Source organism: Mercenaria mercenaria, chromosome 14 (assembly GCF_021730395.1).
Source record: "Mercenaria mercenaria strain notata chromosome 14, MADL_Memer_1, whole genome shotgun sequence".
In the NCBI taxonomy this organism is placed as follows: domain Eukaryota; kingdom Metazoa; phylum Mollusca; class Bivalvia; order Venerida; family Veneridae; genus Mercenaria; species Mercenaria mercenaria.
Genome location: NC_069374.1, coordinates 2452626 through 2476067, shown reverse-complemented (window position 1 = coordinate 2476067; position 23442 = coordinate 2452626). Strand labels below are relative to the sequence as shown.

Here is a 23442-nt window from a genome sequence, read left to right as displayed (position 1 = left end):
TTTGTTTTTGTAAAATTTAATACCGGTTACGTGAAATAGTTTAATTTCCTTTTTATGCTTTTTGTCGAAAAAACTACCCATTGACACATCTTTTCGAATTTTTATTTACATGGGCATTTTGTTAAATGCTGTTTATATGGACATAAATTTGCAAAAACAGGGGTCCAGAAAGATCGTTTAGCCCTAAATTCCCCTTTGAAATAATGCTAACGCGTGTCGATCATTTTTAAGCGTATAAAAAGATAAGAAAATTCAGAACTCCCGCAAATGCTTTACTCAAAGTACGTAACAGAGCACGGTCGGGGTAATTTTCCCAATAGAAGAAACGCATTGAAATGGCCCCCAAAAAATAGTTAAAAAATATTATACGACCAAGCGTGGTAAATCAAATAGTTGGGGAAAAAATTTTTTGTAGTACGGTATTAAATTTTTAGAGTATCGATTTAAAATATCGTAATAATCAACTTCCGGTATGGAGTAAACAACAAAATGTCTTTCTAAGAATGTTAAAAGTGAACAAACACTCTACGCATTTTTAAACCAAAAAAAAGATCCCCCCAAAAAAATTTAAAAAGGGATATTTAATATCTTGGATTTATAGCGGATGTTTTTAACCGGGAAAAAAAAAGCAAAAAATTGAATGGGGAATTGAAACTGAACGCAAACAAATTTTGGGTGTTACACCCCCAAAAAATATGTAACGGTATAAAAACCGATTTCTGTTTTTTTTCACATTTAAAATTTTTAGGAGTAAAATTATTTTAGTAAATTTCAGATTTTACCATTTTACTCATTCACAAAAATTATGGTGAGTAAATACTCATAGGCCAAAAAAATTATCTGGAGCCCTGTAAAATGGCTATTTCATGTGGACATGAATTTGCCAAAATGGCTATTTCATATGGACATAAATTTGCTAAAATGGCTATTTCGCATGGACAGGAATTTGTCAAAATGGCTATTTGATGTGGACATGAATTTGCAAAAATTTTTATTTCACTTGGACATGAATTTGCCAAAATGGCTATTTCACATGGACATGAATTTGCCAAAATGCTGTTTGATGTGGACATGAATTTGTCAAAATTGCTGTTTCACTTGGACATGAATTTGGCAAAATGGCTACTAGTATATACTGCATTTGTGGATTTAAAAAAAGAAACAATAAATGGGGATATGGCAGGTGCATTGTAATTAAATTTTATTAATTGGTGCCTCCATGAAATCAACAAAAAATCGTACCACATGAATATAACAAAATATCAGTTACTGAACAAGAAAAATGTATTCAAAAAGGCATGGTGGCATGGTTTTATCCTACAGATAAATGCTAGGACTTGATGTTGTTACAAGCCTTCAGCTAGCATATTTTCATGTCCATATGCATTAAGCATTAGCCTGATTTCTTAAAAATTTACCATAATTTAACATCGGAAGTGCAAAATAAAGCTTGGTCTTAAAATTTTTAAATTGCTTATTTACAAACCTTACGTAGATATCTGCTGATCATGTGACTTCTTTTTCACAATAGTGTTTGATTCTTGTTTTTAGGAAGTGGTGGAATAACCCATGAAGCGTTTAGTATCGTACGTCCACGAAAATACTTCAAACATTTCAACAATGATCGCATCTTCCAGAAGGTACAGGGTGTGTGTCATCTCTTGGGTTACTATGGTGACATACACCTGTTGATAGACCACTTTCTTGATATATTTCATGAGAGCAGTATGTTTAAGTTGCAGGCCACACTAGTCATCAATGAAATTATGTTGGGAACAACTGGAGAATTAGGTAAAGTAATTTCACTTAACTACATATAGTTTTGTGTTTCTACTATAGAAAGAGCATATCCTGCTGTGACACTTGTCTATCTGTTCATCTGTCAGCAAACTCAGGCAGTGTTTGCTTATTGTCAGAGCTTACAGTTAAACTTTCGTTAATGTCACCAGTATTAAGCATTCACTTAACTTAAGCAGCCAGGTAGCTTAATTTAAAAATTGGCTTAATTGCCTTTTTGTTCTAATTTCAACTTAAATAACATTTCCAGGTTTTTTAGCTCACCAGAGCACAAAGTGCTCAAGGTGAGCTATTGTGACCTGTCATTGTCAGGTGTCTGTCATGCGTAGTCCCTCGTCAGTCGTCAGCCGTGCGTTGTCCGTGAACATTTGCCTTGTGAACACTCTAGAGGCCACATTTGTGACCCAATCGTTATGAAACTTGGTCGGAATGTTAGTCTTGATGATCTTTAGGTCAAGTTTAAAAATGGATCGTGTGGAGTCAAAAACTAGGTCAGTAGGTCAGATCAAAGGAAAAGCTTGTGAACACTCTAGAGACCACATTTGTGACCCAAACTTTATGAAACTTGGTCAGAATGTTAGTCTTGATGATTTCTAGGTCAAGTTCAAAACTGGGTCATGTGGGGTCAAAAACTAGGTCAGTAGGTCAGATCAAAGGAAAAGCTTGTGAACACTCTAGAGACCACAATTTTGACCCAATCTTTATGAAACTTGGTTAAGGTCGCTGACTTCAAATCACTTGCCCCTCATCGATGTGTTTGATAAGTTTAATTCTAGGTTCTTAGACATTTATTGTTACCGGTATTGGCAGATTTCTACCTGTATTAAGGCACATACTTACAGAGGTGAAATGTATTTTGTTGCTCTTTAATTTCATGTTTGACTAGTGGATGGTAAAAAACTGTATTATCATACCAAGATCAAGTTTGAGGTAAAACCTGACTTTTGTCTCCTGTTAGTTTAACCTCTATCATTTCCACGAAATGATTTATTATTACAGTATGTACAAGTAACACAAAGAATGGGAAAAGTTGGAACAAACACAGCAGAGATGAAATTGACAGTGTTATAAGGTGATACAACTTTTTTTTTTAAAGAATACTGCTGTATGAAGGGAATTTGTTTGTTTGTGTGCTATGAGTTTAATGCTTACTTTCAGCAGTGTTACAGTTGAATATTATATACATTTCTATAGATAGTAACAAAAGAAACCCCAGTAAAAACCCCATTACTGATGCCATTGATGAATCTGTAATACACAGTAGAGCCTTGCCTAACATGCAGTTATAAAAATGGCTTTTGGTAACCAAAAGTTTGGTGTTTTCAAATGTAAATGTTATACAGCAACTCGATATGGAGAGTGAGAGGGTGCTGAATCCTTTTTCAAGTAGATTCACAAATATTGATGGCATTTCGGGTGAAAAAAAAACCAAAAAAACAAAACGCTATAGTTGATATATATAAGTTTGTGGGAAATAAAAAGAATGAAAATACCAAGATAAATGAAGACAAGATATATAACAAAAAGGTCAACAGGCAGCTAGTGTATGCCTTCTAGCCATAGTGGCACACCTAGTTTCATAATGGCCCTCGGAAAAAAAACTATCAGGCAGTTATGGCTCTGGGCGGTCCATTATGGCCAGAAGGCACAGCTGACACAGCTGAGTTATATTATAACCTCTTAATAATGTATAGACTGTCCAGTTTCCTACATTTTCTACCATTTCTTACTTTTTCTTTGTGTGAAACAAACAGCTTTTCTGCTTGAATCAGAAGCAGAGGAAGAATTTGAATCATTATTTGAGCCGCGCCATGAGAAAACCAACATAGTGGGTTTGCGACCAGCATGGATCCAGACCAGCCTGCGCATCCGCGCAGTCTGGTCAGGATCCATGCTGTTCGCTAACGGTTTCTCTAATTACTATAGGCTTTGAAAGCGAACAGCATGGATCCTGGCCAGACTGCGCGGATGCGCAGGCTGGTCTGGATCCATGCTGGTCGCAAACCCACTATGTTGGTTTTCTCATGGCACGGCTCATTTAACTTAAATCTCACTTTATAGCTGTATAATCTGCTGAGGTAACTTCGGAGACTTGAATAAATTCTAGTAATTGAATGTATCATCATGGTGTCTATATATCCAGAAAAAAAAACTGATACAGGTAACCCCTTACCCTGCTAAATTCTATATTGAACTTGTCCATCTTTAAATTTGGATAGTAGTATTGACTGTTAAAAGGGGGTGCTTACTAAAATTATACTGACTGAATGGCGAACAGTGCAGATCTTGATCAGACTGCATGGATGTGCAGGCTGATCATGATCTACACTGGTTGCAAAGGCAGAATCAGTCATATCCAGCATGATATAAGTTAAAATGTATCAGAACTTAGAGTAGTGTACAGTAAATAATACTCTACAGAAGATTTAACATTGAATATGTTCACCATGACTTGTTATTGTAATACAGGGGCCTCCGTGGCCGAGTGGTTAAGGTCGCTGACTTCAAATCACTTGCCCCTCATCGATGTGGGTTCGAGCCTCACTCGGGGTGTTGAATTCTTCATGTGAGGAAGCCATCCAGCTGGCTTACGGAAGGTCGGTGGTTCTACCCAGGTGACCGCTTGTGATGAAATAATGCACGGAGGGGCACCTGGGGTCTTCCTCCGCCATTAAAGCTGGAAAGTCGCCATATGACCTATCATGTGTCGTTGCGGCGTTAAATCCAACAACAACAACAACAAAAAAATTATTGTAATACAGGAAATGTGTATATTTTTTCAGAATGTTGGTAGATGAGTATTTGAACCCTATCAACTTTGACCTTGTGACCTCAGTTACTGGACCACATCAGAAAGTTCAGTCACTGGAACAGCAGCTGAGAGGGTTGGCTGTTACAAACAACTCCCACGGTGTAGATGCTACAGCAGCTAAGATGAACCGTAACATTGTACAGATTGCACTATACCTTGAAGGATTTGGAAATTTCTCCAAGGTTTGCTATTAAGCTTACACATTTTTAGCTCGATTTTTCCAAGAAAAAGTTAGAGCTATTGCATTCGTCCCGGCATCGGCATCGCCGTTAGTTAAAGTAACAGATATATAATGTTCTGATAATCAGTAGCACTTCATGTACAAACCTCTTTGAATTTATATATTGCAAGTAGTTTTTCAAAAAGTGGAAAATAGACAATAGGAAAGTTATCTAAAAGTCAACAAAAATAGAAAACAGTGACATGAAAACCTAACAGAAAAAATTACCTAAAACCTAAAATGAAATGGGGAAAAAATATGCTCTGACTTTGTTTTTCAGGTGTTGAAGAGTAACTTTGAGAGGTTTCTGATACATGTATTATACCCGATGTTGGAGAAACTTGGTGACCAAACTGCTTATATCAGTAATGCTGCCTTTATAGCACTCTGGGACGTCTGTACTGCCTGTAGATACAAGTATGACTTCTTCTGGTACAATGTTTAGTGTTTTTAAATAGTGAAAATTGACAGGTCACAGTTCAAACCCTTGTCTGGGCCTTACTCTGCCATAGTGTCAAGGTCAAAGGAATGACATAAGTCACAAATTACATATGGCAATTGCCGCAATGAATAGTCCAAGTTTGTTATATCTGTACTTCTGAATGGCAAGATTGGATGCAGTCAAATATATATATGTTCTAATGACTCTTTTTAGAAACAGAACGTGTTGGCATGATGCAAAGTTTGAAAACCTGGTTTTCGTGAAATCACGTTTCTTGTTAAAATCTGTATGTACTTAAAGTGACCTTTGGTTTAAACTTATTTGCATGAAATTTTATGAGGATACCTGTTTTGTAAAAACAGTTCCGTAAAAGGAGTAATATACCCAAAAAACTTTTGAAATAACACACAAAATATTCATACTACATGGGATAATGCGAATATTTTCTACTGCTTTTTCACTTGCTTTTAAAATAAAGATACCAATATTCATGACAAAGTGTATCAGAAGATATTCTAATTTTTCACCACAACTATGAACAAGTTGCGTTTAACTGATATGATAGCGATTTTTGGGTGGATGGATAGCTCAGTGGTTTGCACACTGGCCTTCCAATCCTGAGGTCAGCGGTTCGAACCCCGGCAGCTACTCGGGAATTTTCAGAAACACTTTTCAGTGTTTCCCACCCAACTAGAGGTGTACTGGTCAGGAACCCAGGCAATCCTTGCTTGTATCAGTGCTATACACTGGGCACGTTAAAGAACCAGGCTGTCTATTCGCAACGAGCTAGGCTAAGTTAGCCGGACAAGCCTGTATCTGATTTCTGATCTCTCTGTCGTGGGGGCTTTGTCTCACTCTGTCCCTCTGGTCAGATCGCTCTGTGTCTGTTCTAGTAAAGGATGAATTATGCGCCCCGTGTGGCTGCATTTGAACTATGTAACACGCCTTTGAACGTGAAATTGATCATGAAAAGGGCGCTATATAAATCTGGTATAATAATAATAATTTACTTTATGTAATTTTAGTAGCTGCAGAAAAATATGCTAGCAATTTACTTTATGTAATTGTATTACAGATCACTAGATGAGTTGATACGTAATAATTCCGACTACCTGATGAATGCTATCTCACTGAGACTTCGTCATCTCGACAGGAACAGGAAGTGCCCCCTGGTGCTCAAAGTCATGTTACAGTATAGTAGTGCAGAGTTACTGCCCCTGATTGATGATACTGTTTATGAGGTAACCTGAGACAAATATTCTGGTTTCTCTGCAATTTTCAAGTTCACTTGATTAGGGAAACTGTTCAGCAAAATAGCTTTAAGAATGTATTTTCCATCATCCCCTGTTTGATTGAAGTGTTGTCTAATCTTGAGTAGCAGCCTGCATGTCACGAGCGTCTTGCTTGAAGTTAACAAACATTACTGGATTTTTATTGAAAAAATTAACTGTAAAATGAAGGACAGACTGTGTTTATGTATTGTCACTAGTTGTAACCCAACATTAAAAATGATCAAATAAGATTAGACACCCAGAATCAGGTGCAAAGAGTAATGATGACCTTCTGTCAATATTTCAGCAGTAAATCCCTGTATATATCAGAACAGATCACATTGTGCAGTAAATATTTACAGGGCTGTTATTAAACGTTTTTCTGGGCCTGTATTTGATCCAGTCAGGGATTATACTGATTCTCCTTACTTGTTGGGAAAAAAAATCCCGTTAGTTATCACTGGATAAAGGACTCAGATTTTTTTGCTGTCCAAAAAGTTAATTTAGTAGAAAATATCACTGATTGTTGCATATATCCTTAGATCATTACAAAACATATATAGAAAAATATATCCCCATTGTCAGGAAATTTACCATAGATTTTACACTAGAAGGACCTGGTGCAATGCTTTTAAAGTGACGAAAGTGCCCTAGTTAAATTTACAGCCAGTAAGTTGTTGTAGTATAGAAATGTAAACTGATCTACACATGTCAAGTTAGAAAGATGTTTAAATCAATTGTTTTAAAAGCAGAAAATCAGTAAAGTATTGAATCCTATTACTGTTGTTCCTGTTTGAGAATGAAATACATGGGCATGTTAAAAGCATGTATTTTGGACTGTAAACATTGGGATTTGAATTTTATCAACATATTTCTCTGCTTTTCAGATTTTGGAATCTTTAGATGACAACTATGCAGAGGAGTCAGTTCTGTTTATGGGTGTCCTTAATGAACTCTCTAAAGCTGTGGTTAGATGGTTCCCGGAGCAGTGTGCTTGTACCAATAACCAAGTTTGTAAATGTGGGAACCAATCACACAGCAAGTGCCATAGTCAGTTAAACAGCAAAAGTCCAAAGAATAATTCTTCAAATGCTACAGGAGAAGAACAGATAGGCTCGGAAAATGTAAAAGGAATTGCAAAACATCAGTGCCATAATAAAGAAATAGTTACTAAAAGTTCAGAAACTGGTCAGAAAAATATTTCAGAAGATGTTAAAAATAGTAGTGCAGTGGGTTACTGTAACTGTTCTTCTAGTCACACAACAGACGGTGGTAGTGAAAAAAGGAGATGTACTTGTGAATTCAGTGTTACACAGGATAATTCATGTATGAGTATTAGAGACGAAGCTGCCTCGGCAGCTCCAAAAGTTCCTGACAGAATAGGGAGGGGAACAGAAGAGCTGAAGAGTTACTTTTCTAACCTCCTGAAACTGGAGAGTGAAGCTAGAGGGGAGTTCACTGAGGATGAATTGCAGAATTTCAGGTTATTTTAATCACAGCATATTGATTGTCGATAATATTTTATCCAGATCAGTTTGTAATTTTTGAAACCTAATCAATTGATAAAGAGGTCCATAGCAATAGTTGTTATTGAAACTGCCCTTTGGTTTGCTGGTAAAATAGTAGAACATAATTGTTTAAACTTAACGAGATCCTGCCTTTAAAAATCTACAAGAACTCAGTACTGTAATAATCTTGACATTTATCATATACTTACAAATTTACTATTAGAAATACAGCATGTGTTTTACTCAGGAATGCAAAATGCTGTATTGAACTATCGTATACAGGAAAATATTCAATAATTTGACAGCTGCTTTAGTTGTGAAGTAAAATATGACTTGAAATAATGACATAATGATGGCCTTTCGATGTTACTTACATCAGAAAGGACATCATTTCAAATGACTACAGTTATAATCAATCTTTGCTGATATGACGCTAGAAATAGGTAACTTTGATTTATAAAATGGTCGCTAAAACAGTTCCTTGATCTGCAATGATTCATTTAGCTCTTATGGATTTTGTCAGGCTGGATCAAACTGGATAGAAGGGTTTCTTTGGATCCAGGTCTTGCAAAATCCACACAAACTGAATACAGCATTGCAGATCAGGCTACTGATATAACCATAGAGACACATAATGGGGTATGAATTTTGATTTTTTATCTTATTAGTAAAACACAAGAAGTTTAAGAGGACTTTTTTAAAGAACTATTTATAGGTCTGTTATAAATGTTATGTCATAAAAATTTATCAGCTGTTGTACCAATTTTGAACTTTTATTCAATAATGTTCCTGTTTCCTTCATTGTGAAAGCTTGAAAGTCACAAGACAACCTTAGCTGTCAGCCTGATTTTCAAACCCAGTTATACAAATCAAGTTAACATTTTGCTGTCCATTTTAGCCCTGATCCTTCAAACACAAAGGATGATATTTCTATGGAAACTGATGAAGAAAAGAAGCCGCCACTGCCACACCATGTTACAGCAGTGAAAGAAGTGATGCTGAGATGTAAACATATTATATCATCGAGAAATCCACGCCTACGACTTCTAGTCCTTGACACCATCAGTCATACCTGTACCGCACTTAAACCATATCAAGGTATACTTGTAATCTTGACACCATCAGGCATACCTGTACATCACTTAAACCATATCAAGGTAAGGTAAACTTGTAATCTTGACATCATCAGTCATACCTGTACAGCACTTAAACCATATCAAGGTATACTTGTAATCTTGACATCATCAGTCATACCTGTACAGCACTTAAACCATATCAAGGTATACTTGTAATCTTGACACCATCAGTCATACCTGTACAGCACTTAAACCATATCAAGGTATACTTGTAATGTTGACACCATCAGGCATACCTGTACAGCACTGAAACCATATCAAGGTATACTTGTAATCTTGACACCATCAGTCATACCTGTACAGCACTTAAACCATATCAAGGTATACTTGTAATCTATCTTGACACCATCAGGCATACCTGTACAGCACTTAAACCATATCAAGGTATACTTGTAATCTTGACACCATCAGGCATACCTGTACAGCACTTAAACCATATCAAGGTATACTTGTAATCTTGACACCATCAGGCATACCTGTACAGCACTGAAACCATATCAAGGTATACTTGTAATCTTGACACCATCAGTCATACCTGTACAGCACTTAAACCATATCAAGGTATACTTGTAATCTTGACACCATCAGGCATACCTGTACAGCACTTAAACCATATCAAGGTATACTTGTAATCTTGACACCATCAGGCATACCTGTACAGCACTGAAACCATATCAAGGTATACTTGTAATCTTGACACCATCAGTCATACCTGTACAGCACTTAAACCATATCAAGGTATACTTGTAATCTTGACACCATCAGGCATACCTGTACAGCACTTAAACCATATCAAGGTATACTTGTAATCTTGACACCATCAGGCATACCTGTACAGCACTTAAACCATATCAAGGTATACTTGTAATCTTGACACCATCAGACCATATCAAGGTATACTTGTAATCTTGACACCATCAGTCATACCTGTACAGCACTTAAACCATATCAAGGTATACTTGTAATCTATCTTGACACCATCAGTCATACCTGTACAGCACTTAAACCATATCAAGGTATACTTGTAATCTATCTTGACACCATCAGTCATACCTGTACAGCACTTAAACCATATCAAGGTATACTTGTAATCTATCTTGACACCAGCAGGCATACCTGTACAGCACTTAAACCATATCAAGGTATACTTGTAATCTGTCTTGTCACCATCAGGCATACCTGTACAGCACTTAAACCATATCAAGGTATACTTGTAATCTATCTTGACACCATCAGGCATACCTGTACAGCACTTAAACCATATCAAGGTATACTTGTAATCTTGACACCATCAGGCATACCTGTACAGCACTTAAACCATATCAAGGTATACTTGTAATCTTGACATCATCAGTCATACCTGTACAGCACTTAAACCATATCAAGGTATACTTGTAATCTTGACACCTCCAGGCATACCTGTACAGCACTTAAACCATATCAAGGTATACTTGTAATCTTGACACCTCCAGGCATACCTGTACAGCACTTAAACCATATCAAGGTATACTTGTAATCTTGACACCATCAGGCATACCTGTACAGCACTTAAACCATATCAAGGTATACTTGTAATCTTGACACCATCAGGCATACCTGTACCGCACTTAAACCATATCAAGGTATACTTGTAATCTTGACACCTCCAGGCATACCTGTACAGCACTTAAACCATATCAAGGTATACTTGTAATCTTGACACCTCCAGGCATACCTGTACAGCACTTAAACCATATCAAGGTATACTTGTAACCTTGACACCATCAGTCATACCTGTACAGCACTTAAACCATATCAAGGTATACTTGTAATCTTGACTTGACACAGTCATACCTGTACAGCACTTAAACCATATCAAGGTATACTTGTAATCTTGACATGACACAGTTATACCTGTACAACACTATCATATCAAGGTATACTTGTATTCTTGACTTGACACAGTCATACCTGTACAGCACTTAAACCATATCAAGGTATACTTGTAATCTTGACATGACACAGTCATACCTGTACAGCACTTAAACCATATCAAGGTATACTTGTAATCTTGACTTGACACAGTCATACCTGTACAGCACTTAAACCATATCAAGGTATACTTGTAATCTTGACATGACCAGTTATACCTGTACAACACTATCATATCAAGGTATACTTGTAATCTTGACATGACCAGTTATACCTGTACAGCACTATTATATCAAGGTATACTTGTAATCTTGACATGACCAGTTATACCTGTACAGCACTATCATATCAAGGTATACTTGTAATCTTGACATGACCAGTTATACCTTGACAGCACTATCATATCAAGGTATACTTGTAATCTTGACATGACCAGTTATACCTGTACAACACTATCATATCAAGGTATACTTGTAATCTTGACATGACCAGTTATACCTGTACAACATTATCATATCACGGTATCTTGACACCATCACTCTTATATGTATATCAGTGTTATTAAGTCATCTGTGACCAAGTTGTTGAGCTTGCTAACATAGAATCATTTTCCCCACACTTTGAGCCTAAGGCCTGCTTGCTAAGCTCTATAGGGAGAGCATAGATCTACACATTGTGGGGTTGTGAGTTTGATCCTTGGCGAGGCGTATGTTCTCTGTGATGATTTGATAAAAGACATTGTATCGGAAATCATTCGTCTGCCACCATTATACTTGTGGGCAAGTTGGCAGTTGCTTGCAGAGAACAGATTTGTACTTGCACAGAATCCAGGAACACTGGTTAGGTTAACTGCCCACCATTACATAACTGAAATACTGTTGAAATTTAGTGTAAAACCCAAAACAAAACAAAAACTTTGAACCTCATCATGGGTGGTATTTTCAGTGTATGGGAACCATCCAGCTGGCTTATTTAAGGTTGGTTTCTTTACTCGGGGTGTTGATCTTGCCCAATTGAAACAGGAAACACCTAGGATCTTTTGCCACCATAAAAGTTTAAGTTATTTTAACATGGTGAAAACAGACATTTTAAATAATGATAATAAAGAGGTTAAGGTTTCATAATTTATTTGTAATGTTACAGGTATGTGGAGGGCTTAATTTGATGTTTTTTATGAAGTCTGAATTGCTGAAATTTAGAACATTCCTTTGTCAATGAAATTAAGACACGTGGTCATTTATTAAGCATTTGTATAGACTTAATTTTTAAATTAATGATAGAATTTTTTGAAAAAAATAAATATGTATTTCAGATGAGTTGTTGCCCCTGATTCATCAGATCTGGCCTTCATTTAGTCTGTGCTTTGCAGATGAAGAGAAATTGGTTATAGTAAAGGTAAATTATTACTTAAGCCATATAACTGTTCCTGAACTCTGTTATAGTAAACAACAACAACAACCTGTAAATGAGTTTCACATACCAGGTTCCAATATTCAGACTTGTTTTGACAAAATTGTTTCCTCTTGGCCTCTGCAGAGGTAAACAGGCAATTCAGGTTAGATTACTGTAGAGAAAAGGAATTGGAGATTTGTCAAGAGATGACCCTAACTTTGGGGTTTCTTTTTCAGTAAAAAGTAGTAGATTTTATAATTTTACTCACAGGTCGTGCAAACAGGGTTTACATAGACCTGAAAAGTCCATGCCACTCTTGAAAATTACATGAATTAAAAAAGTCCTAAAATGTGGTTGAATTTCATGTCTGTGCTGGGAAAAAATAATTGAAATTGATCACTACCTGAATAGGGTGATTGAAATTTGTATGTTAGATATATTGTAGAAATTATTGAATTTTAGAAAATACAGCTAATGTTTTTCAGAAAAGTCCTTGAAAGAGATTAGACATATCACTATATTATGCACATTATATGAGCCGCACCATGAGAAAACCAACATAGTGGCTTTGCAATCAGCATGCATTGAGACCAGCCTGCATATCCGTGCAATCTGGTCAGGATCCATACTGTTCGCTTTCAAAGTCTATAGTAGTTAGAGAAACGGTTAGCGAACAGCATGGATCCTGACCAGACTGCGCGGATGTGCAGGCTGGTCTGGATCCATACTGGTCGCAAAGCCGCTATGTTGGTTTTCCCATGGCGCGTCCCAATTATGACATATTTATATTTCAGGCATTAGATGTTCTCCAGGTGATTGCCAGATCAGCTGGAGATTTTGTTAAACACAGAATCACCAAAGATATTCTTCCAAAACTGTCCACATTCCTGAACAATCAGGCTCAAATCAGGTAAGACAATCTGATGTTTGGAGACAGGTTTTATTATAGGCTTTATGAAGAACTTCGTACATTGAATTATCTCCCTTATCTAATGACTGGCTAGGAATTTTCAAAAGAAGTGAACACCTGAATTTTATAGAATAATATTCAGTATTAAAGTGGTTTAGTGTCAGATGGAGCATTTTAACTAGGAGTCAGTTACAGATCACTTATTGACTTGAATTATGGTATGCTTTCAACCGCCTGCACTTCATTATTGCAAGACATAATTACATAAAATCAGTGATTTGTGACCTATACCCTTTGGTTTTTTAGCTTGCTAGTCTAGCTATTCTACTCACCCTGGCGTCGGCGTCGGCGTCACACCTTGGTTAAGTTTTTGCATGCAAGTACATACAGCCATCAATTAAAGGCATAATATAGCTTTGAAACTTATTTTTTCTTTTTCTAGGTCAATTACCAACCTCACTGGATCAAGTCCCATAACTCTGACATGTATTTTGAATAAATTATGCCCCCTTTTGGACTTATAAAATTTTGGTTAAAGTTTTACATGCAAGTTACTATCTCCAAAAGTAATACAGATATTGATTTGAAACTTCACAAGTGTCTTCGGGGTTATTAAATTAGTTGATAGCAGCAAGTCCCATAACTCTGACCTTCATTTTGGCCAAATTATGCCCCCTTTTGGACTTAGAAAATTCTGGTTAAAGTTTTGCGTGCAAGTACATACAGCTATTTCTAAAGGGCATATAGATTTGAAACTTATTTTTTCTTTTTCTAGATCCATTACCAACCTCACTGGATCAAGTCCCATAACTCTGACATGTATTTTGAGCAAATTATGTCCCCTTTTAGACTTAGAAAATTTTGATTAAAGTTTTACATGCAAGTTACTATCTCCAAAACTAATACAGATATTGATTTGAAACTTCACATGTGTCTTCGGGGTTATAAAACTAGTTGATAGCAGCAAGTCCCATAACTCTGACCTTTATTTTGGCCGAATTATGCCCCCTTTTGGACTTAGCAAATTCTGGTTAAAGTTTTGCGTGCAAGTACATACAGCTATTTCTAAAAAGCATATAGATTTGAAACTTATTTTTTCTTTTTCTAGATTAATTACCAACCTCACTGTTTCAAGTCCCATAACTCTGACATGTATTTTGAGTAAATTATGCCCCCTTTTAGACTTAGAAAATTTTGGTTAAAGTTTTACATGCAAGTTACTATCTCCAAAACTAATACAGATATTGATTTGAAACTTCACAAGTGTCTTCGGGGTTATAAAACTAGTTGATAGCAGCAAGTCCCATAACTCTGACCTTTATTTTGGCCGAATTATGCCCCCTTTTGGACTTAGCAAATTCTGGTTAAAGTTTTGCGTGCAAGTACATACAGCTATTACTAAAAGGCATTATAGATTTGAAACTTATTTTTTCTTTTTCTATAACAATTACTAACCTCACTGGATCAAGTCCCATAACTCTTACATGTATTTTGAGCAAATTATTCCCCTTTTGGACTAAGAAAGTCCTGGTTAAAGTTTTGCGTGGAAGTACATACAGCAATTACTAAAAGGCATATAGATTTAAAACTTATTTTTTCTTTTTCTAGATCAATTACCAACCTCACTGGGTCAAGTCCACTAACTCTGGCATGTATTTTGGGCAAATTATGCCCCCTTTTGGACTTTGAAAATTCTGGTTAAAGTTTTACATGCGAGTTTCTATCTCCAAAACTAATGCAGATATTGAATTGAAACTTCACATGTGCCTTCGGGGTTATAAAACTAGTTGATAGCAGCAAGTCCCATAACTGATATATATTTTGGTCAAATTAGGCCCCCTTTTGAACTTAAAACTCTTGATATTTAACCTTTTTGGGTAATATTTTCCTGCGTCTGGGACAGTATTTCGAATAGTCGAGCTTGGGTGTCTTACGGACAGCTCTTGTTTTCTTTTATAAAAATGAAGTTATCCAAGTCTTTAAATAAACTGTTATCACTTGATTTGTGAAACAGACAGCATTATGGTGAACATCCTCAGAGTCTGCAAGGAGTTATGGCCCTTGAATTACTTAAATTGTGAAAAATTTAAGCAGTTTTTATCCAGTGTTTAACAAACTGGGTCACAATGTTTATGGTATAAGTCGTGTTTGATAACCATCCAGATTGTCCCAGTGGCTCTGCAGCTCTGGTCAGAAGTGCAAAAATTGACTAACACCCACTCCCTTACTTGAGTAGTCCTTACGCAGTGTTCACCAAATTTAGTCACAGTGTTTATTGGCACAATGTCTTGTACAAGTTCACTTTAGAGTTAAAGAATGAAAGTTATTTACAATTGTGAGAATTGTTAGTGTCCACTAAATAAGCTTATCCAATGTTCACTAAACTTACTAGATTATTTATGTGTACATTATCTTGACCAAGTTCAATAACCAGAAGAATAGTCTTTGTTGCTCTGGAGTCATGACCCTTGAATAACTGAGAATTGTCAACTTACCAGCACAGTCAGTATTTTGAAAGTCAAAAGTAATTTTCTTTGTGTATATTGTGACAGTTTGGCACACTTGTTTCCATATCTTAAAGTTTTGATATAGTCTCTCTCATATAACCAGAAATTTATACCGGTATTTGTTCATTTATTTCAGTGTACATGCTGGCTCCGCCTACCAGTTCACTGTAAACTACAAACTACAGCTTGCCATACTTAAACATATCAGCCCTATAGCAAAACTCGTAAGTAGAGCTCAGACAATTTATGTCCTTTTTTCTCAAGTTACGGTTCAGTTTGAAAGGTATAATAACTAAACAGATGATTTGTTGCATGTAAAAGGCTTATTTGTCTAAAATTTATGAAACAATAAGATATAAGCTTTGTGTTGGCGACTTTTAAAGCACTTGAAAATATAAAACATCTATATTATCTACTGCAGTAAAGACAAAAATTGTGTTGGAATTGGTTGTTTACCTTTAAAACAAATAGAGGAAATACTTGGTTATTACTAATTGGATGTATATCTCCATTTCATATACATATAATTCTTATTTTTAGTTTCTGTTTGTAAATCATGCTCGATTTACTGCAGAAGTAAAGAAGAGAAAAAAGCAACAAAATCTAAATGAAAAATGTAATGATTATTTAAAGATGTAAACCTCGTTAAAACCTGATACACGTACTGATGATAGTTCAGATACATTATTTATATGACCTTGTTTTGTGTGTTATCTTGGCACGTGTGAACTCTGCACTCTGGGTATTTCCACTTTTGATTTGGAAGAGCAAATTACAGCATCATGATTTAGTGATTATTCAAATGTTTTCAATGGAATAAAATGCTCCAACATATTCCCAGGAAGTGATTGTATTATATTAGATGGATAACTGCTTTATTAAAAAAAAACTATGAACGGTCGCTTTAAATTGGATGGAAAATTTCAAAATTGCAAATAAATTTTTATTATTGCATTTGGATCAGAATCTTTTAAAACTTTTAAGACAGAAACTGTTTGATTTTCAATTAATTTATGAACGTAATTATAAATTTTGAAACAGAAATGACTTAGCAATTTAGTATATGCAATTACCACAGACCCAGAACGGTTTAAATTTCTGTATTTTATATTGTAGACAAGTATAGAAGGGAGTGACCTTGACATCATTACTACCAGCTGTATGCCATACCTTCATGTAAAACAGCCTGCGACTCTACAGAATGTAAGTACATACACATGCATTATACTCTCCTTGTTGAAAATGAACACCTTCTCTTGAACTAAGGATTAAGTATGACTTGATTACAAATTTGTCCCCGATTATAAGAATAAACAAAAACAAAAAAACTTGCAAGCAAATGCTTAACAAGTATACATATCCTCATATTTTCATACATCTATTCAGGGCTGCTATTTTTACTAAATTTAGCAGAAAATATTCGACATATTGTTTAACAATTTTTTTTTACCAGGGGCACATCCTATAATGTCTTAAATATAGACTAGAACAGGTAGAAATTTTGTCAGATTTTAAAGTTTTTTTTTACTTTTCAAATATGTTCTGGTTAGATGAATTGTATTTTACACTAGTTCAGTCTCTAATTGAGCAGCTTTATATAAGATTCCTGAAATGTTTTTGGTGTTTTCTATATGTCAATGTGTTACACAAGTATATGGTATTTCAGGCATGTATTGAATGTTGCAAAGAACTTATACAAATAGATGCTGACCTGATGTGGTTGAAACTGTGTAGTGTATACTGCCCTAAATCATATATACCACCTGGGGAACAGTACAGTGAAATTAAGGTAAATATTGTTTTGTTCTACATTTGAAAGCACACAATACCTTGAAATCATTAATTTTCTTGGAGGTCCAATTTTTGTGGATTTTGTGGTGGAGTCAATCAACCTGATAAACAAACTGGTAAAATTCCAGTTCATATAATGGTCAAATCCACAAATTAATTACCAGGAATTAGCAGTTTTGATCAAAACGACGAGATTTCATGTCCACAAAATTCAGTGATTTCATTGTAAATCATTGCTCAAATGCATTCAGTTTGCTGATGAAGTTGGCCCACTCTGAAAGATGTGGAGGGGGCCTCTGTGGCAGAGTGGTTAAGGTCACTGTCTTCAGTCACTTGCCCCTCGTCAATGTGGGTTCGAGCCACACTTGAGGTGTTGAATTCTTCATGTGAGGAAGCCATCCAGCTGGCTTATGGAAGGTCAGTGATTCTACCAAGGTGTAGAGGAATATTGTATGGCTAAATTGCTTTGGTAAATTTTGCTTTTGTCAGTTTTTAATTTGGATATTGCAGAGTTTGAAACAATCCAGTTCCAGCAATGCCTACACAGGCAATGTGACCAAACTGATGACAGAATGTGGACTGTTGTGACCTGCCAAACAAGAGAAATGAAAATCTACTTCAAGAGAGACATATATATTATACATAGTTTATTTTCTAGATACATATTACGTGTCTTGAATTATTGTGGTATATTATTGCCACTTTGTGATTGCATCTGCTTCTTAAAGGGACATGCCTCAAGAAATTCCTCACAATAATAATTGTTTCTAAAAAAAACGAATGGTGAATTAATTATGACTGTTATTGCTACTGAAATACCAGTTAAAAAGTATAATGAAGATAACAGCTAAATAATTTACCTTAAAGATGTTCATTGCCTATCTTTCACACAAAAAAAATTTATTTAGATATTTACTTCAAATGTAGAAAATACTCATGAACTTGTTAGTTGTACATTTTTGTAAATTATACAGAGTAATTTTGTCATAAAATTTGGGTCTGGTAAACATTTAATTTTTTGTTGCAGGAGTAACAAAGGAGATATCTTATTTACATACTTGTGTTTTACAGAAATCATGAGTGTTTTTATTAATAGATTGTCATGGATTCACTGAATCAGTTTGTTCTTTCTTTTTATTTAAATGCTCATATGACCTTTGATTATAATGTGGCTGCTTCAGTTTTGTTATGAACTTAAAATATTTCTTTTTATTGTAAATTCATATTTTTGATAATAGTTTCTTCATATATTTGCCAAAGGTTTGAATATTCAAAAACATGGTAGAAAGTCTTATTGAATCCAATGTCTATAGTTACCTCCCTTTAAAGTTCACACATAATATTAAACAAAGGACATTCTTACCATACAGTTACGAATAATATTTACTTGGAAATCTGCTTTATTTATTGTTTTTAACAGAATTAAAAGCCTAACAGAACTTTAATGTTATATATAAATGAAAGTATGTTCCAATTTATGAAAACTTGAAAATTCTAGAGGTATGCTCCTTTAATTCTATCCAGAGTTCATGCTGTGCCAGAACGTTCTTGCTTTATTTTATTGGAAATAGCCAATTTAAGTTACAAATCTGCCTCAATGCACTTGTAAGAAATTTTAATTTATCTGTTTTTCAGGCATTAATGTATCATAGTTATTAGAATATATACATATAATTTAAGTCTTCTTGAAAAGGAGCATTGTAAATATTTTTATAATCAGAAAATTGCCTAGCTGAAGTAAAATTTCCTTTATTTTAAAATCCCTGATTGAAATTGCCACATTTAAATTTTGTCTTTCTAAGCAGATTCTTTAACTCTTGCCTACCTTTTAACAAAATTATGCCCCTTTCTGGCTAAGAAATTTTAGTAAAATTTTTGCCATGTAAAAAGGTTTCTCAGCAAATTCCATAGAAGTTGTTGGCAACGTCAAGACTAGTAGTTGTTGCCACCGTCAAGACTCGTAGTTGTTGGCAACGTCAAGACTAGATTGAAGTTGTTGGCAACGTCAAGACTAGTAGTTGTTGGCAACGGCAAGACTAGTAGTTGTTGGCAACGTCAAGACTAGAAGTTGTTGGCAACGTCAAGACTAGAAGTTGTTGGCAACGTCAAGACTAGAAGTTGTTGGCAACGTCAAGACTAGTAGTTTTTGGCAACGTCAAGACTAAAAGTTGTTGGCAACGTCAAGACATGCACCTATCAGAGCAACATTCATAAATCTAACATGTATTTCAAGGAAGTTATGCCCCTTTTTAGCGTAACCTTAAAATTTTTGTTGTACATATCAGCAAGTTTCTCTGTAAGTGAAAAAGATTGTTTATTTTAAAATTGTGAGGACGCTGTTCCATTTTTCAAAAATAAGAGTTACCTTTAGGGTACATGTTGGTTCTTATTAATTTATATGAAAGAGTGGCCTGCTAAGCCAAGTGACTAATGTCACAAACTTTAAATCATTTGCCCCACACAAGTGTGGGCTCGAAACTTCATATGGGTTGTCCATGAAAGGAATCTGCTCACGAATAGTCAGCGATTTTACCCAGGTGTCTGTCTATACCTGAAACAAGCCTGGAGGGGCACCTTGGGACTATTGGAAACTTGAAAGGATGCAGTATTACCTAAATTGTGTCAGTATAATCCTAAACACAACAAAGCAACAAAATAAGACCAAAGTGATGAATACTGCATGTAAAAATTTTTGCTGTAAGGTTTTAACAGTTCAGAAAAATGTTCATGTGATGTTTTGTTGGAATGGAATGTCAATGTGCTCAAATTTCCCGGTGATTAAAATTTGTCAGTTAATTTATCAGATTTGATACTAGTATGTACATTGTTGCAAGTGGTTATTAGTACATTTTGTATATTGTATATTCTGTGCCGAGATGAATTGAATGTTTTGGTCATGGCAAAATACCACCAGTAAAATCCAGAAGGGTGTATCAGTATAAGAGCCGTGCCATGACAAAACCAACATAGTGGGTTTGCGACCAGCATGGATCCAGACCAGCCTGCGCATCCGCACAGTCTGGTCAGAATCCATGCTGTTCACTTTCAAAGCCTATAGCATTCAGAGAAACTGTTAGCGAACAGCATGGATCCTGACTAGACTGCTCAGATGCGCATGCTGGTCTGGATCCATGCTGGTCGCAATGCCACTTGCATTGGTTTTCTCATGGCGCGACTCATATAAAGAACATTGACAAGCCCTTCTGGCTGGCGAGTGATGAATTATCTGACTGAATAAATTTAAGATGCAAATCAAAATATTCAGCATTAAATGCTTCAGCATGATCATACTCGTATGTTTATCGCATAAAGTAGTTAAATTGTTATATTGTCCTTGAAAATATTTAAATGTGTGGGAATAAAGCCCTTTAGGCGAGTTGTATTGCCTAGCAATATTTGACTTGCTTGTTGCTGTAAGTGTGGCAATTTGGAATACATTAATGATTATTTACATTGTGTTGTATTATGACATAGTTGTTTTTGCCATTTAACAAATAGAATAGTGGTACCAAATATAAGCAGTTTGAAGCGGTATTTCTTACCTACCTTAGCTGGAAGAGACATGGGTATTGTTGTAGTAGATCATCTTATCTTTTCCCTTAGGGCAAAATACAAGCTACACATGCACATTTTGACATCATAATTTTGACTTCAGAACTGCACATGTGACTTTTGGTTGAGTTTTGGTATGTATGCTGGTATCTCGGGACTCTCTAATGGGAATGGATTAAAACTTAACACACGCACTTGTTCACTGTGATGTTCTGACATGCAATGCACAGGTTTCATAACTCTACTTCGCATTTAAAAAAATGTCACTTTTTGGTAAAGTTTTTGTATATATGCTGGTTTCTGAAGTACCAACTAATAGGAATGGATTGAAACTTCACAGGCTGTTGAATAGTCGACAGATGCTGCCTTCTGACACCTCTTGTATAGTTAAAAATAGCAATGAAAAGTTCACAATTGTAGGCAGGAAAAAATGATGTTAATGTCTGCATGCTTGGTTTCTTACTTTCCCGGAAAAAACTATCATACACAGTGATGTGAGATCCTTCTTTCATACCGTATAGTTTCATACACGGAATATTATATAGTGTACATTTTAGAAATCCAGTAATAGATATGGGATGGATAAATGTAAACATGTTCATTGTAGTGGAAAGATTGTTTGTATTCCAACATTGAGCAACAAAGGTTGCACTGTATTGAAATATTTTAATGTTTGCATATGTTGTAGCTTGTTACATGTTAAGAAGTACTAATGAAATATATTTTATGGAAAATAAATATGAATACAAAAATTAAGATGTTCCCCATTGTTTTCCTTTTTGTGCCAGATACAAAGTACATGTATGTCTTCCTTTTCTAGAATTTCAAAATTTTAATGTTATTTTTGTAAACTGTCGGACACGAGCGAGCATAATGGATCTAATATTGGAATGCTCTACATGACCATGACCACCTCGTATTCAGATGCCAGTATCTGTTGTTCAGGAGTCGGACATCAGGGTGATTGATAGAACTTGAAATCATTTACGTAAGTACAAAATGTGATAAATGTGATGAGTCCCGCAAACTTGCGGAGACTTAGATTAAGTCTGGTTGATGTAGTATTAAGCTGGCAGGCGAATGGTACAATACATCAATTCAAAACGGAAGTTTCCAAATGTTTTTTTTCTTCGAAGCCTCGATGTTTGCAGCTGCCTAAGTCAGTAGGAATAAATCTCTTCTCGTAGTGAGTTTATCTAATAGAGAAAGCATTGAATCTTTATAGTTGTCATGAGGTTTTGATACATCGTAAAGGAACATATTTGATTGCTTTGATCATTCATCTGTCTGCCTGTGTAATAGCAATTCTGTTTCATCAAAGGTGAAGGTCGCAGAGACTTTATTTTGCTGAGTATCTTGAGAACTCGTTGACACGATCCTAAAAATTGGCAGTTGGATTGCCCATATACAGTATATTTTGGATTGCTCATATGTAGTGTATGATCCCTTTTGAGATTGCGATCAGTGGGTCAAGGTCGCAGCGACTCAGTACAGAACAAATCCACATGGTATCTTCAGAATGCCTTAACATATGATCACCAAACTTTGTGGGCCCATGGGCATTGAATGCTCTCTTTTGATTTTGATGTCAGTTGGACAAAGGTCAAGGTCACAGTGATTGTTCGTGCATAACCTGTTCCTCCTCATGTGCAGTCCATTATCCCCATTGATTACAAGGTCATAGGGTCAAAGTTGGAGGTCACAGTTACTGTTAGTACAAAAAAAAACAACAGTTCCCTCAATATTTTGCGAATAATTTGACCTGCGACCTTAAAACTTACCAGACATACGTCAATAGGCATTGAATGACCTCTAATGGGTTTGCGGGCAATGGGTGGGATGTCAATATATCATAATGACTGTTAGTTCAAAAAAGACGGGCAGCATTGACTCCTGTTATTACGTTTCTTAGTCAAGAGTCGTGGGCACTGTCGTGCTTATTTTCGAGTATTGTCGCGATTATGAGTATTGTCGCGATTATGCTGGTATTCCGTCGGTATGTTTGCAATTTAGTTCTAACTCGGAATGCTTTGGCCTGTGATGGCACATTTCTTCGGGCGTATTTTGTTTCACACAGACATACTCTTGGTTGTAGCGGTTGTTAATAAGCTTACTTACATCCATCTCCAGAAAGACATATGTGCCACTTAGTACTTTTTAATTGGAGCACAGTGTAAGATACAGAAGACGCTC

General features: G+C 35.6%; 1 protein-coding gene across 1 annotated transcript in view; it reads left to right on the top strand.

The window, feature by feature from the left end:
- The window catches only part of LOC123526143 (TELO2-interacting protein 1 homolog), a 49329-nt gene extending 30516 nt beyond the window's left edge, over positions 1-18813 (top strand). The window contains exons 6-19 of the mRNA XM_053523982.1: positions 435-477; positions 1552-1791; positions 2797-2869; positions 4581-4791; positions 5110-5246; positions 6347-6512; positions 7430-8025; positions 8949-9148; positions 12410-12492; positions 13284-13399; positions 16043-16130; positions 17023-17109; positions 17573-17695; positions 18208-18813. Of these exons, the coding sequence (XP_053379957.1) occupies positions 435-477; positions 1552-1791; positions 2797-2869; positions 4581-4791; positions 5110-5246; positions 6347-6512; positions 7430-8025; positions 8949-9148; positions 12410-12492; positions 13284-13399; positions 16043-16130; positions 17023-17109; positions 17573-17695; positions 18208-18285 (2241 nt within the window). The 3' untranslated portion in view covers positions 18286-18813. The remainder of the gene's footprint in view (positions 1-434; positions 478-1551; positions 1792-2796; positions 2870-4580; positions 4792-5109; positions 5247-6346; positions 6513-7429; positions 8026-8948; positions 9149-12409; positions 12493-13283; positions 13400-16042; positions 16131-17022; positions 17110-17572; positions 17696-18207) is intronic.
- The last annotated feature ends 4629 nt before the right edge of the window (positions 18814-23442 follow it).